Source organism: Capsicum annuum, chromosome 5 (genome assembly GCF_002878395.1).
Source record: "Capsicum annuum cultivar UCD-10X-F1 chromosome 5, UCD10Xv1.1, whole genome shotgun sequence".
Classification (NCBI taxonomy): Eukaryota; Viridiplantae; Streptophyta; class Magnoliopsida; order Solanales; family Solanaceae; genus Capsicum; species Capsicum annuum.
Genome location: NC_061115.1, coordinates 187887943 through 187902949, shown reverse-complemented (window position 1 = coordinate 187902949; position 15007 = coordinate 187887943). Strand labels below are relative to the sequence as shown.

At 35.2% G+C, this 15007-nt stretch overlaps 1 protein-coding gene across 2 annotated transcripts in view; it reads right to left on the bottom strand.

Annotated features, from left to right (window-relative positions):
• LOC107854143 overlaps positions 1 to 13179 on the bottom strand; it is a 19509-nt gene extending 6330 nt beyond the window's left edge. Inside the window, exon 1 of one of the 2 annotated variants that reach the window (XM_016699138.2) lies at positions 12746 to 13179. In XM_016699138.2, the coding sequence (XP_016554624.1) occupies positions 12746 to 13012 (267 nt within the window). In that variant the 5' untranslated portion in view covers positions 13013 to 13179. The remainder of the gene's footprint in view (positions 1 to 12745) is intronic. The other variant, XM_016699139.2, reaches the window with a different exon arrangement.
• Positions 13180 to 15007: the final 1828 nt, after the last annotated feature.

Below are 15007 nucleotides of genomic sequence, written 5' to 3'. Positions count from 1 at the left end.
ACAGCGGGGACCCTGAACCCGGAGGGTCGGCGCCGGAGGGTGGCGGTGAAGGGGGGGTCGGCGCCGGAGACCGGAGGTCGGGGCCGGCGGTTGGATCGGGTCGGCGCCGAAGGTCAGCGACGGCGTCGGGGACCGGTGCGAGAGAGAGGGAGAGAGGGTAGGGAGAGAGAGAGAGAGAGAGAGCCGTTAGGGCGGCGATTAGTTTATAATTCGCTTAATTCGAATAATGATTTAAGGCTAGGTTCTGATGATTAGATTGAAGTAGAAGAACTTTGTAAATTTTTTAAAATTTTTTATCAAGCTAGGAACACAGTATTTGCACAATATACTCCAACTATTTATTCTGTTTTAGTAAATATTACTGCTATTTCTAAAGTACTTGCTAAATATAAAAAAATTTGTTCTTACAAAGAGGCAATTGAAGCTATGGTTGACAAATTTAAAAAATATTTTTTTCCTATTTCACAAATTTATTTGACAGCTACTTTATTCAACCCATTTTACAAAGAACATGGTGTAATGATGATGGTTCAAAAAATTTACATCAATTTAGAAATTGAACCTCATGAAAAGCCATCAGTTGAAACTTGTTGTGCTAGCATAGTACCTAAAGCTAGGAGTTTATATAACATGTATCAAGTTATGGAACAAAATATTGGGTCGGTTGAACCTCCTACTTCTAGACATAGATATGATGATTTAGATGACGAAATGGGTGAAGAACTTGGTCTTCAATGTTGTAGCAGTAATGATTTTGATTCGTATATTTCTCAGGATTGGGAAAATATTAGAGATGTAAATGAACAACAACTTTTAGCATGGTGGAAGACCCGTACCAGACAATTTCCAAAACTTTCAAGGGTGGTTCAAGATTTGCTAGCAAGTCAAGCTTCTTCAGTTACTTCAGAGCAAGCTTTTAGCACAGGAAGATTTATGATTGGAGATCATCGATATTCGTTGGCGAAAGATAGTTTGGAGATTTCGGTATTATTTAGAGATTGGATCAATGCCGAACGAAGAAATTTTGGGCTCCCAAAATTACCGCCCCAAATTGAAGACAAAATAGATGAAATATTTGAGGAGAATAGTGATGATGAAATAGAAGCAATGGAAGAACAAGGAAAAAGACCAATTCCAAAAAATATAGAAATAGATAACTTACATCTAGAATATTATGGATATTAGAGATATTAACAAGATTCTAGAGTAGAGATCTAATTCAAACAGAACCCTTTCTAGAAGGTGGCTGCGTAGATTAGATTCTCTTTTAATATTTGTAATAAATGTACAACGTACTAAATTTGAATAAATATAAAGGCTATTCGCCTTAATTTTATTTTAAAATTTGTTTAGTTTGATGCGCCCCACAATGTGGGAATATACTGGGTTTTGTTGTTGTTGTTTAGTTTGATGCAATTATAGTTTACATTTACAATTTTAAAGTTATGAAAAAAAAAAGTTTAATGCTTGAACTTTATAAAGTTACGAAATTTTTTTATAAATTTTTCTAAGTTTATGTTATAAAAAGTTAATGTTATGAGTTAAAATTATAATTATTTTTAAAATTATATATTATAATCTATTATAACTTAAAATTATAACTATTTAAGTTAATGTTAATTGTTTTTATAGTATAAGTTTTTAACTTAAACTTATATAAATATAATTTAAATTAACTCATAACATTAACTTCAAAAGAATATTAGATTAATATATCTTTTAACTTAATTATATTAATAAAACAAGTCAAATTATTAAAATAATTATATTCTTTTAATTTTATTAAAGTTAAAGTTAATGTTATGAGTTAACATAAACTTATATTCTTTTAATATAAAATTCATAACATTAATTTTATTAAATCAACTCATAACATTTACAATTTAACATTAAACAGTTGTTTTAAAAAAATTTAAAAAAAATTAAAAACACACCGAAACTCCAGTTTCCGTACCGGTGACAACCGGACCGGGGTGGAAGGCCCATATTTTCCGGTGGTACCAGTTCCGGTAAAATACACCGGTATATCTGTCCGGTACCTGTTCCGGTAGAACCATTTCGGCGGTACCGTTTCGATCCGTTGCCAGGCTTAGACATATCTCATGACTTTCATCAAAAACACATTATTTTACATTAGTCATCATAATATCATCAATATGATACATTGGGGTTCATGGCATGATTACTGTATGGTTTTGGGGTTTTCAAATGTGTTGGGGTTTTGGTATTCAATGTTTGGCTATGGTTTTCCCACGTTTTAATTATGTTTTTACATGCTTTAATGGTGGTTTGGACAAGTGGTTGCATGGGAATGGTTAAATGGTAACTGGATTTGGTTATGGAAACACTATGCCCCAACATGTTTGATAAAATGTCTATGATAATGTTTTTACTATATTATTGAACTTTTAATGGAACAATTGCATGATATGATTTGGTAATGGAACCCTAAATGGTGTAAATGGCTTGAAATGGAATGGTAAGGTTTGGTGGTCATGGTTATGGTTAATTAAACTTCCTTGTGGGGTACAAGAGAATCCCCAAGTAAACATGCTAATGAACAACTTGTGGGGTACATGGGATTCCCCCAAGCAAACTTAATAATGAAACACTTGTGGAGTACACGGGATTCCCCCAAGTTAACTTGATAATGTAGACTATGGGCACATAGGAATCCCTCTACATAGAAAGGTTAGCTAAGGACACTGCTTGCAAGCTATAGTCGGTATGACGATACCACTACTTATAGCCTTGATTAATAATAATGGTCTAATGATTTGGTTGGATAGAAATAATTTTAATTGGGCAATAATGGCGGGTGTGATAGCTAACCGTGAAGGTGCGAGTCCAACGGACGGGCACTGGAAACTTATGTTTGCCGACATGAGGGGTGGTCATCGCGACCTCATATGATACTATGAGGCACATGGGAATCCTCTAAGTACACTGTACGCATGTATCATGGAGAGAGTAGGGTACTTGGGAATCCCCTACTCTTCTGGTATCTCCTGTTTGTGCGGCTACACGCATTGAGGCCCGTTCAGGGGATTACACTGAACTCATATAGCCCAGCGTGGGTGGTTTTAGGATGGTTAAGCTACACATACCCAGGTTAATGGTTTTAAATGCATGCTAAATTTGGTTCCCTTTCCCGGCATGATTTAATATATATATATATATATATCAGGGGGTTACACTGAACCCATATAGCTCGTGGGTGGTTTTAGGATGGTTAAGCTACATATACCCAGGTTAATGGTTCTAAATGCATGCTACATTCGATTCCCTTTCCCGGCATGGTTAAATATATATATATATATATATATATATGGTTTGTATATATATGCATGGTTACATATATACACACACACACACACACATATATACACACACACACACACACACACACACATATATATATATATATATATATATATATATTTATATATGTATGGTTTGTATGCATATGGTTGGTTTATTTAGTTTTACTGGATGACATTATTTTATCCTTATCCTGAGTTTCTTGCTAGCGTTCACCCGCTAACCCGTCTTCGGACGGCTGTATCCCCACGTGATGCAGGAACCGGCCATTCTACTCCTCCTGCTTAGTGTTCGGCTTTAGGATCGGCTATTGGATTAAGGTGGTGAGCTTCCATATTCCAGAAGGCTCCATTTCTTTCATGGATGTCTTTATATACTTTAGTTATCTTATGGATATTGGTTTTGGCTATGGTTGGGGGCATGTTCCAACCGGATATTGATTTTCTTTTAGTTAGAGGCTTTTGTGGAACTACTATGGGTTGGAATAGGCAGGATCGGTATTGGTGTCAGCCTTAGTATTGGCATTGGTATTGGGGTTGACACCCTTGGACGGTAGTTGGTTGTTTTATCCTTTTGTGTTATGCCACAGAACTTGGTTTGGTTATTGATTTGGTTTATGGTTTTGGTTTGGTTTGGTTATCGGATGGGTTTGGACGGTTGAACTTGGTTGGGTCGGTCTCGGTTATAGACCTATCCCAGAGTCTGGAATTGGATAATTACGTTATCTTGTTATATGCTCGGAATTCAGCCAACTCAGGGCAGGCGGCTGGAAGTTGGGCTGGGTAATGGGGGTGGTCTCCAGTCTTGGTCGGACTTGGGACGCCCATTACGACAAGGTCCCGAGTCAGGTCGGGTCAGTGAATAGGTGATTCTTCCCATCTGTCTTAGCCTTATCCTAGCCTTGGTGGACAGAGTTACCTTATCTCTGTTAATGGTTGGAGGTGGCAGGTATCCCGTGGATTTAGTTGATGTGCGCGAAAGCTGGCCCGGACACCACAGTTATCAAAATAAAAAGGCCCAAATGTTCTCAATGCAACATAATTTCAATGTTTTCCTTATATTTCATAAAATAATTAACAATCTAAAGAAGTCATTACAACAAACAACAAACAGCAACATATCCAGTGAATTCCCACAAAGTGAGGAATCTAAAGAAAGTCATTAATAACACAAATAATACAAATCATATGGTGATCTTATTAGTGAACGTGAAAAGACTTAGTATATTTATATGCAAATTATTCTTATTTTACTTTCAATTCAACTTGGATAAAAGGAAAAAAAAACTCAAATTCCTTCAATTTCTTTAAAATTAATTCCACCAAATAAATAATAATCGAGGAAGAAGTTCATATCTTTAATACAGTTCCACGAGAAAAGAAGATACTTTCTTTGTTTATTTTTACTTGTCACTTTTTAATATGACACACCCATTACGAAAACAATAATTGGTATAATGACTTTCTAATATTAACCCTGTTAATTGATGTTTATTAGGTATAGGAAAATGATTTTAAGGATAAGTAATTAATGCTAAGGGTAATATATGGGAAAAGATTTGTCTTTTCTTGATTTGTCAAAAATGATAAGTAAAAATAAAAATCAAATTTAGGAAAATAGTGACAAAGGAAAAGCGAACGGAGGGAGTATTTTTGATACTTGAAAGAGAGAATTTATAATTTGAAAAATAAGTTTGGAGAATACTTAAAGTGAAATAATAGTTTTTAATCAAAAATTTTATTTTATTTTCAAACAAAATTCATGTTCAAAAACATGATCACAACAACTTCTGCTCTCATTTCTTCGTCGACCAAAATAAAGAAAAAAGCCACAATTCTCAATTTCTTTCAGATCGTTTCATCCAGATAAATGATTCTATAAAAAGCAGATGTTTGATATTTGCTAAGTTGCTCGGACTCTCCAAAAACGTTGCCGCACCCATGTTGGATCCTTCAAAAATACACAATTTTTGGAGGATCCGACATGCACCCGTAGACATTTTTGAAGAGTACGAGCAACTTAGGATATTTGTATAAAAATTGGGAGCAAATGATCCAATATTTAAAAGCTTTGTGCCAACTTATGGACTAAAAAAAAGTTTGAAACAGTTTTTGGACCAAAAAACAAGTTTGTAACATCTTTTACAAAGCCCTAATTCCTTACCTTGCATATATATAATGATGTTTACCGATCGCTCTCATTCTTAACACACCTAAACCTATTGTGGCGGAGATGAAGGAAGTTAACAACAATGAAGAAGAGGATGACAATGATGATGATGGAACCCGTTTCCAACAAGAATCTTCAGAATGAAATCAATGAGTAAGCAAGTTCTTAAATTTTCTCTTCATTATCTTTTCTTTGTTTGATGATATATGGATTTATGTTTAGATTCTTGAATGAATCATCTCTTGCAAAAACTGGTTATATATCGAGATTTTAAAGCATCCAGCGTCTTATTAGATGCAGTAATTATTTTAAATTCTTGATGCGATGAACTCTCTTCATATCTCTGAATTAATACTTGGCATACTCAAATTTCTTTCTATGACCGTTACTGTCATTTTATCAGACTTCGGGCTTGCCCGAGGAAATAAGACGCATATGTCGACATATGCAGTGGGAACATATGGATATGCTGCTCCACACAATGTGAAGGCTGGTAATATTTGCAGCTTTATTGCACTACGAGATGTCGAGGCTATAATTTTAGGTGTAGGATGATGGAAATGAAGATGCGAAAAATTTACATGCAGAACGTTAGACAAGTCTCCAGGGTATAAGCAGAAAAACAAATCCATATAACCTTCTGCATGTAAATTCTTTGCCACCTTCATCTCCATCATCCTACAACTACAACGATAGCCTCGACATCTCATGATGCTGCAAAAGCAGCAAATGTACTTCTAAACCCATTATAATAAAGCATACATGCAACAAGCTCAACAATAAGATATTTGGAAGCCGCTATTGACTTGGTCAGTCACTTGAAGCAAGCTAGTGGACTTACCCATAGAGAAAGTCATTCGGTACGATTTATTTTTTTTGCATCTTATGATTATGTTCATTTGTTAATTCTTGAATTTAATGTCTGAGTGTTTTGATTGTTGTATTATAGGTTCAATCCAGGCCCACAGACTACGAAGACCAATTCAGACGTCATTGACGATCTTTATGATGCAACGTAACCGAGTTGGGGTGATATTCCACAACCACTCAAGCAACAAATCTTCAATGAGTTTAAGGGATATTTGAATTTATTATTTTAATTCAAGCACTATACTTATCGAGATTCATTCCTAATGTTAGACAGTAATTTTTTTGCAGAAAAAGTGTGCACGACTTCCCCATCATGACAGTCAGATTGTTACTAAGTTTAAAAGAAAGAAAGGCACAGACTAGCCGACTTATTTTCATCAGCTCACAGTAGAGGTACAACGCTTAGGTGGTGGTGCCATATATGGGAAGAACTTCGTAGACACTGAACCACTCATGAGGAGTTCAAGCAAAGGAGCGAACTAGAAAAGAAAGCCAGAGCATCTGAGAGGGGCAACCCTCCCTGTCAGCATAGGACTGTTAAGACATGTCCACGCTCATCATGTTCGCTGTCTTGTGGATGAGCCGCCTTCTAGTAATTCAGACAAGGGTGTGGTGGAAAACACACCTTGACTTACATTAGATACATGTTTAGACTTACTATTAGATACTCCCTCCATTTAAATTTGTTTGTCTCAGTTTGACTGGACATGGAGTTTAAGAAGGTAAAGAAGACTTTTGAATCTTGTGATCATAAACTAAAGAAGTGTTATGTATCGAAACTTCATTTAATCTTATGATATTAAGCATACCATGGGGGATATTCAACATGGCTGTTTCACTAATGTATCTTCTTTTCCATACATGATGTTATTATTTTTACTTCAGTGAGGTTCTATTGAAAACAGTCTCTCAATCTTCGCAAGGTAGGGTTAAGTTTGTGTACACATCACCCCACCCAGACCCTACTTGAGGGATTACACTCAGTATGTTGTTATTGTTGTAATTACTAATTAGTATCCAATTCCCTACCGACAAACCAATATTGGCTGAGGAATCACCCACGTGATTGTGTTCACAGGAACTGAAACTTGACCATTACATTCATCCCTTATATGTTTCATCTCATCAACAATAGAACCAACTGCTTCTGCAAAGGCACTTGAGCACATTCTGTCTCAGAGAGTATCATTTACTTATTTAAATAATTTGTTTGTATTTACAAATTCTATTTCATAAAAACATAATTAATATTTTACTCTTTTGGTACATTTCTTCTTAGCAGTTAGCTCTACAACCCCCTTGCATGCCCTCACTGAACATGGCTGTATTTTGTACGTAATCACAACCTCTCCCCAAGTATGCAACTGCCTGCCCTGTCACAGCACCTACAATCCTCTCCCATCACAATCATTTTCCATAAACTTATACGCAATATACTGGGAGCAAATTTCACTAGATCATATAAGGTACAGTGAAATAAACTACTCTATCTTTCTGGGTTTATTTCATTAATTTCAGTTCACAGTAAAGCCATTAATGGTGGCATCACTAGCAACCTTGAGAACCGAATCAGTAAATTACATGCTCACAATAGACTCAACTCAAGTACCATCACTACTTACACAAAACCATGTAATCATAGACCAATTAATCAGATTCAACCTCTTTTTTTGTAGATCATCACTTTTATCTCATTATGCTTTCATGGAAGACGGGGAAATGAAAAAAAAGGTCACACTTATGATGAGCTATCATTACGCAAAGTACAGGTAGCGGTTTAGGTAGTAAATTTAGGTTCATATGATGGATTTCAAACATAGTAAATGACAATTTATCATCAGATAGATGTTGCATAACAAATCATTTATAATGCAAGAGATCAGTCTTTAGCTTCACAAGTTACTCATTCATAATAAAGATAATAACTGCCATACCATCACAGACGAACCAGTCACATCTAAGCAGTCAAACAGACTTCTAGAAATTCTTCAATCTTTCCCCAACTGTATAATAAACCTCTCAAATTCACATTGCTAAAATATTCCCAAATGATAATTTCCTTTTTTTCAATAATCCTGGTTGCCAAGGCCTCTTGCATGCACCTTGACTAAATTTCATTAAATATCCGCTACCTCCCACCAACAAATATACTGGTACACTATCCACTAAGGCTTCCCAAATGATAATAAATAAACACAATAATGCAAAATCCAAAATACATTCCTCGACTAATTTCGCGAGATACCTCCTACCTCTCACTAACACAAAAACCAATAAATCTATCCACCAAAACTTCTCAAATGATAAACACAATAATGCAAAATACGAAATGCATTCCTCGACTAATTTCACAAGATATCTATTACCTCATACAAACGCAAATACCGGTAACTTTGTCCACCAAGGATTAACAGATGATAAATAAACGCATTAATGCAAATTCCAAAATTCATTCCCCGACTAATTTCATGAGATATCTGCTACCTCATACCTCATACTAACACAGACGCGGGTAACTCTATCCACCAAGGCTTCGCAATTGACAAATAAACACAATAACGCAAAATCTAAAATACATTCCTCAACTAATTTCACAAAATACCTGCTACTCCTACAAACACAGACACGTATAACTCTGTCCACTAAGGCTCCACATGATAAATAAACACAATAATGCAAAATCCAAAATACATTCCTCAACTAATTTCGCGAGATACCTATTACCTCACACCAACAGTGGCGGACCTAGGATTTAAGGATTGTGGGTGCTTAAACAATTAAAAAGCTGAAAAAAGTGAAAAATTGGCTCAACGAGGTTCGAACCCGAGATGCCCCTTCCAATTGAAAACCTTAAGATCAATCTAAATGTCAATGCACCCAGCCAACTTTTTGTTTTAGTGGGTGCTTTTATATCTTTTATACCTATTTTTGTATATTTTCTATGTAATTATACCTATTCCGCATCGAGTTTACTGGGTGCCGGAGCATCCCAAAAAACTATGTAGGTCTGCCCTTGCACACCAACACATATATGATATAACTCTGTCCACTAAGGCTTCTAGATGATAAATAAACACAATAATGCAAAATCCAAAATACATTCCTCGACTAATTTAACGAGATACCTGCTACCTCCCACCAACACAAATATCAATAATTGTCCACCAAGGCTTCCCAAACAATAAAATAAACACAACAATGCAGAATCCATATACATTCCTCGACTAATTTCACAAGATACAAATACCAATAACTATCCACCAAGGCTTCCCAAACTATAAAATAAGCACAATAACAACAACGTCATTCTTGGTATCTGTCCAGCCTTGCTAGACAAAGTTATCAGATATCTGTTGCTAGTCCGAGGACAAAAATATCCCATTGAATTAGTTGAGGTGCGCGAAAACTGTGAAGAACATTTAAAGTTGATTTTTTCGATAACATAATTTTTCTTGTAAAGTTTCTAGAATATCTTGTGTAATTTCTAGGACAATCATCTTGAAGAAATATCTAGATATTCTACGTAATTCTTGGTAGGGGAATCTAGAAAATGTAGTCTTTGATATTTGAATTTAGGAAAGATCTAGATATTCTAGAGTGTTAGATATATGTGGAAAAGGATTGAATACTCTAGATTTGTAGTATCTAGAATCATCCCTACACAAGTATAATAGGGGATGACATTAGGCATTTGTAACCAACCCAAAAAAAAATCTAATACAAGAAGTCTTCTTCCATAAAAAATACTCTTCTTTCATAGCTTCCTCTTGTTTAGTTGAATTTTTCAATCTTAATTAACAATCTTGAGCTAGCAGAAGGTCTCCCCAGTTACACCTTTGTTCTGTTATTCTCTACATGGTATCAGAGCCAAAGTTGTAGATTGACTTGCATTTATTTCAAGATCGGGTTTGTGGTCGATTCAACTGATTTGTGCGAATGGATTTACGCAGTCGCGTTAATAGACTAGGAATGGAGTTGGTGAATCAATCTTATTACAAAGCATGGAATCATACCTTGTACCATACCTTGTAGATGAGGATTTGTGGGATGTTGTTAATGGAAGTAACACAAGTCCTCCGGACGACGGACCAAAGAATAATGGTGCATACAAAAAGTGAAAGCAGATTAATGCGAAGGCGGAGTTCAATCTGAAGAGGTTCATCTTCTCCGTTTTATTTGACCATATTATAAGGTGTATATCAACTCATGAAAAATGAAGCCCGGCTACATATCTTGGAGAATAAATTGGCTAACACCACCCTAGGTAATTTTTCTAGAGTATTTCTTAAGAATTAAGAATTTATGTTCTAAGATCTCTTTATTAAATCCGGATAAGGCTATCTCCGAAGCACGAATAAGAAGAAATATTATTCCGTGGTTTGAAACCAGAATATACTCCCTTTGTGACATCAATACAGGGGTGGGCTCAACAACCATCCTTGGAGGAATTTGAGAATTTATTGTCGTCTCAGGAGTTACTAGCCAAACAATTGGCTAGTGAATTTATCAAAGAAAGGGAGGAAAATGCTCTTGTAGCTAACAAGAGGAACGTTAAAGAAAAAGGAAGAGATATGCCTCACTCTCGATCCTCAGGTGTCCGTTCAAGTTCACCTAAAAAGAAGGAAGAGTTTAATGCAATTATGGTGAAAAGCCTATTAGGTGTTATCGGTGAGGCAAGATCGGACACATAAGGAGATATTGTCGAGTCACGGAGAGCAACATGGCTCAAACTAAAAAACTTGTTGAAGAAGAATAAGGCTGGGGAAGATGCTTAGCAGCTAAGATTCGAGCAACAGATGCCTTGACTTTCATAAATTTGGAGAGTGATTGGATTGGATATAATATAATCCATCATGTGGAGAAGGAAGACGCCAATAAAAAGCAAGATGATACTGAAGGCATTCAGACTAGAGACGTGAATCTGCTGTCGAGGAAATCAAAGAAGCAATTCCTGAAAATGGAAATAAAAGTCTAAACATGGAGGATATTGAAGTAGACTCTGAGCAGACAGCGTCTGAAACTCTATATGCCAGTGATGACTTTATCGGAGTAAGCATTAAGGGAGATGTAGTTGAAGTCTCTGATCAATCATCTATGGTATCAAGATCAATCACTAGCTCAAAACAAATATTGAAAGTTGATGAGGAAACTAAAGATGAAGCAAATGAAGAAGTTGACCGTGTAGACTTAGATGGAGAAATGGATGATGAAGAGGTTGAACTGATGAAATTTCTTTGTACTTCGGGCTATATCTGAAGGAAAGGGTTCTAAAACATTGAACCCAGGAGTAACTTTTGTTGGTACACATATCTTTGCAGGACCAACTGATGATAGAAAAACTTCATTATTTGAAGAAGTTAGAGGAGTCGAGAAAAAAGTACAAGGATTTCCACTAAGGCATAGTTCAAAGCTTCGTTTGAGTTCTTCTGCAATAAGTTTGGGATAGCTTCCAAAAAATCACTTTAAGGGAGAGTGTGAAGAAAATTTAAAGTTGATTTTGTGGATAACATAGTTTTTCTTGTAAGGTTTCTAGAATATCTTGTGTAATTTCAAGGATCATCATCTTGAAGAAATATCTAGATATTCTACGTAATTCTAGGTACAGGTTTCTAGAAAATATAGTCTATTTGATATTTGTATTTAGGAAAGATCTAGATATTCTAAAGTGTTAGATATTTGTGGAAGAGGATAAAATACACTAGATTTGTAGTATCTAGAATCACCCCTACACAAGTATAAATAGGGGATGGCATTAGGCATTTGTAACCAACTAAAAAAAACAATCTAATTCAAGAAGTCTTCTTCCACAAAAGAAACTCGCCTATCATAGCTTCCTCTTCTTTAGTTGAATCTTTCAATTTTAGTTAACGATCTTGGACTAGCAGAAGGCAGGGGTGGACCTACGTGCTTTTATTGGGTGCTCCGGCACCCACTAAACTCGACGTAGAATAGGTATAATTATATAAGAAACAGTGAAAAGATGGTATAATATATAAAAAAGCACCCAGAGAACACATAGCTGGGTGCTCTGGCTTTAGATGTAACTTCTATGTCCAACATCCTGGGATCGAATCCTGCAGCTACGCTGCATTTTTTAATAAATTTTTTTTAACTTAATTAAAGCACTCACAACCTTTAAATCCTGGATCCGCCCCGTCACTGGCAGAAGGTATTCCCATTACACCTTTCTTCCCTATTCTCTACAAAAACAGGCCCCTACACCACCATTATTTTAAAAAAATGTTCAAATATCTCATTCAATTAGTCGAGGTGCATGAAAGCAGGCCCGCACACCACGACTATTTAAAAACAATCTCCCAAATTCACAATAATAAACACAATAATATAAAACTCAAAATGCATTATAAAACAAAATAATATGTACCGTGCAAGCAATGAAACTGAGGATATTCACATGGCGTTGAGTAAGGTTCCACTGAGATAGTTGAGGCGGCGCCGATGAAGATCCAATTGACGTAATCAATGGCTCAGATGATGACACGTTTTCCGAATGAACTGAAATTGACGCCAATTGGCTTCGCCGCAATCGGATACTAAATCTCCAGTGCGGGACCAATTTTCCGGCGGTTACTTGATAGGAATTGTTGGCGAACAACGGGGACGACAGCTGCAACTTGATTGTACTCAACATTTTTCAGTATTGGATTTTTCTCTCGTATACTATGTACAGCTATACACGCTCAGTGTGTGTACGTGTGCGTGAAATGACTCGTCTCCATTTTCAAAGTTTGAGCTAACCGCTTGTTTGGATTGTTTTTGCCAATTGTTATTTTAAAATTTAATTTAGGGGTGTTTGTTGTACCAAAGTTATAACGAAATTAATTATTTTACCTTTAAAGTAGGATAAAAATTACAATAATTATTAATTTTGAAATAATTAATTTCAAAATTATTTCAATTAAATATGAGATAAGTTTATTCTAAACTTAATTATCTTTTATTCCTTAAACCAAAAGAGCTCCTTTTGTATTACCTTTTAACAATGAAAAGTCTTTTTTTATAATTATGGTGTCCGAGTCTAGTCAGCATGCCCACACCTTTACTAATTCTATGGAATCAGCTAATTCAGTACGTCTAGACTAGTGATGTCTCTATTATGAATTAAACGTGAGATATCATAGTGTTCAACCCACTTAAATAAAAGTCTTATCTGGTGTGATCACATCATTATTTTTTATTTTTTATTTTATTTTTACTTATTATTCAATTATTTTTATTTTTTAGTTCACTTTTTTTACAGGAACTCTATCTTATACTCTATTCTTTTTGTAGGTTTATCTTTAAATTATTAATGTATAATTGAGTAACGATGTAAAATGATACAATTTATCTAAAAAAATTATTTATTTAAATAATACAATATAATATAATATAATATAATACATTATAAAATAATATGTAATGATTAATTAAAAAGTTTGTAATAGGGTTATGTGCGGTGTAAAGGCATTTGTGACATTTTGTATGATTATAGTAGAAGGTAAAAGAGAAAAAGACATCAAATCACCCTTAAACCTATCCGCACAATTTACTTTAGACAACTTCAAGAATAATTATTTACCTCCCTGAACAACTTTATAGTGAATTAATTTCAACGCATGGCTGATTTGGCAATACATATATATAATAGAAAAAGAAAAAAAAACTCTCTTTCATCATTTTCCCTCCTTCTAACTCCACCCCGTTCCGATTTCTACCAAAACCCCCATCCTCACCCAATTTTCCTCCTTCAACTACCAAACCCCTCACCTCCGGCCCAATTTATTCTCCTTCAATCCCTCCCCTTTCAACTCAGAGATTATGGGCCCAATTTCAGTCACACCTCCATCAACCCCCATTACTCCAAGCATATTTCTATCTTTTTCTTTCACAGCTGGAATATCTAAGATGTCTCTCTGAGTTATTCTCCCCTTGATGAGATACAATACCATAGAGCTTTCAATGAGGAGAAATTTTTGTGATCATTGCTTGAGTTGGGCTAAAATTTATAGCTTGCAGAAAGTTTCATATTATGTAGGCGTAGAAGTATTTTAAGGATGGAATCCATCGCCGGTGACTTATTTTTAACCGAGTTTTACAGTTATTCAGAATTTCAAATTCGACTATCTTAGTGAGTTTGAAAAATTAAATGAAGAAAAGTCATTAGCGATGGTCAAAAATGAATATTTTAAGGGTGTAATGAAGAAAGTCGGCAGGTGGTGTTAATGGTGGCGATGGTGAGGCGGGGAAGAAGAAAGTGGTGTCGTTTTTTTTTTTCATATTATATATTAGTGGAATTTTTCTTAAAATAATATTTTACGTAGCGGTGATGTGGCGAAAGTGTAATCCACTTTCCTCTGTGAGAGCGGTATTATATTTAGGGTGGTATTTAATTCACTATAAAGTTGTTAAGGGGTAAATAATTGTCAATGAAGTTAAAGAGTTAAAGTAAGTTGAGAGGACAAGTTTAGGAATGTTTTGATATCTTTTCTCCAGATAAAACGTGACACTTCTATTCAAGATTGTTTTGATCATTTGTATGACCTATTAAATAAACCTATAAAAATCAATTGAAATGCACATACATGCGATTTTGAATTATTATCGGTAAGAATTTACAAGTTTGTCTATCTAGAAATAATTTTTA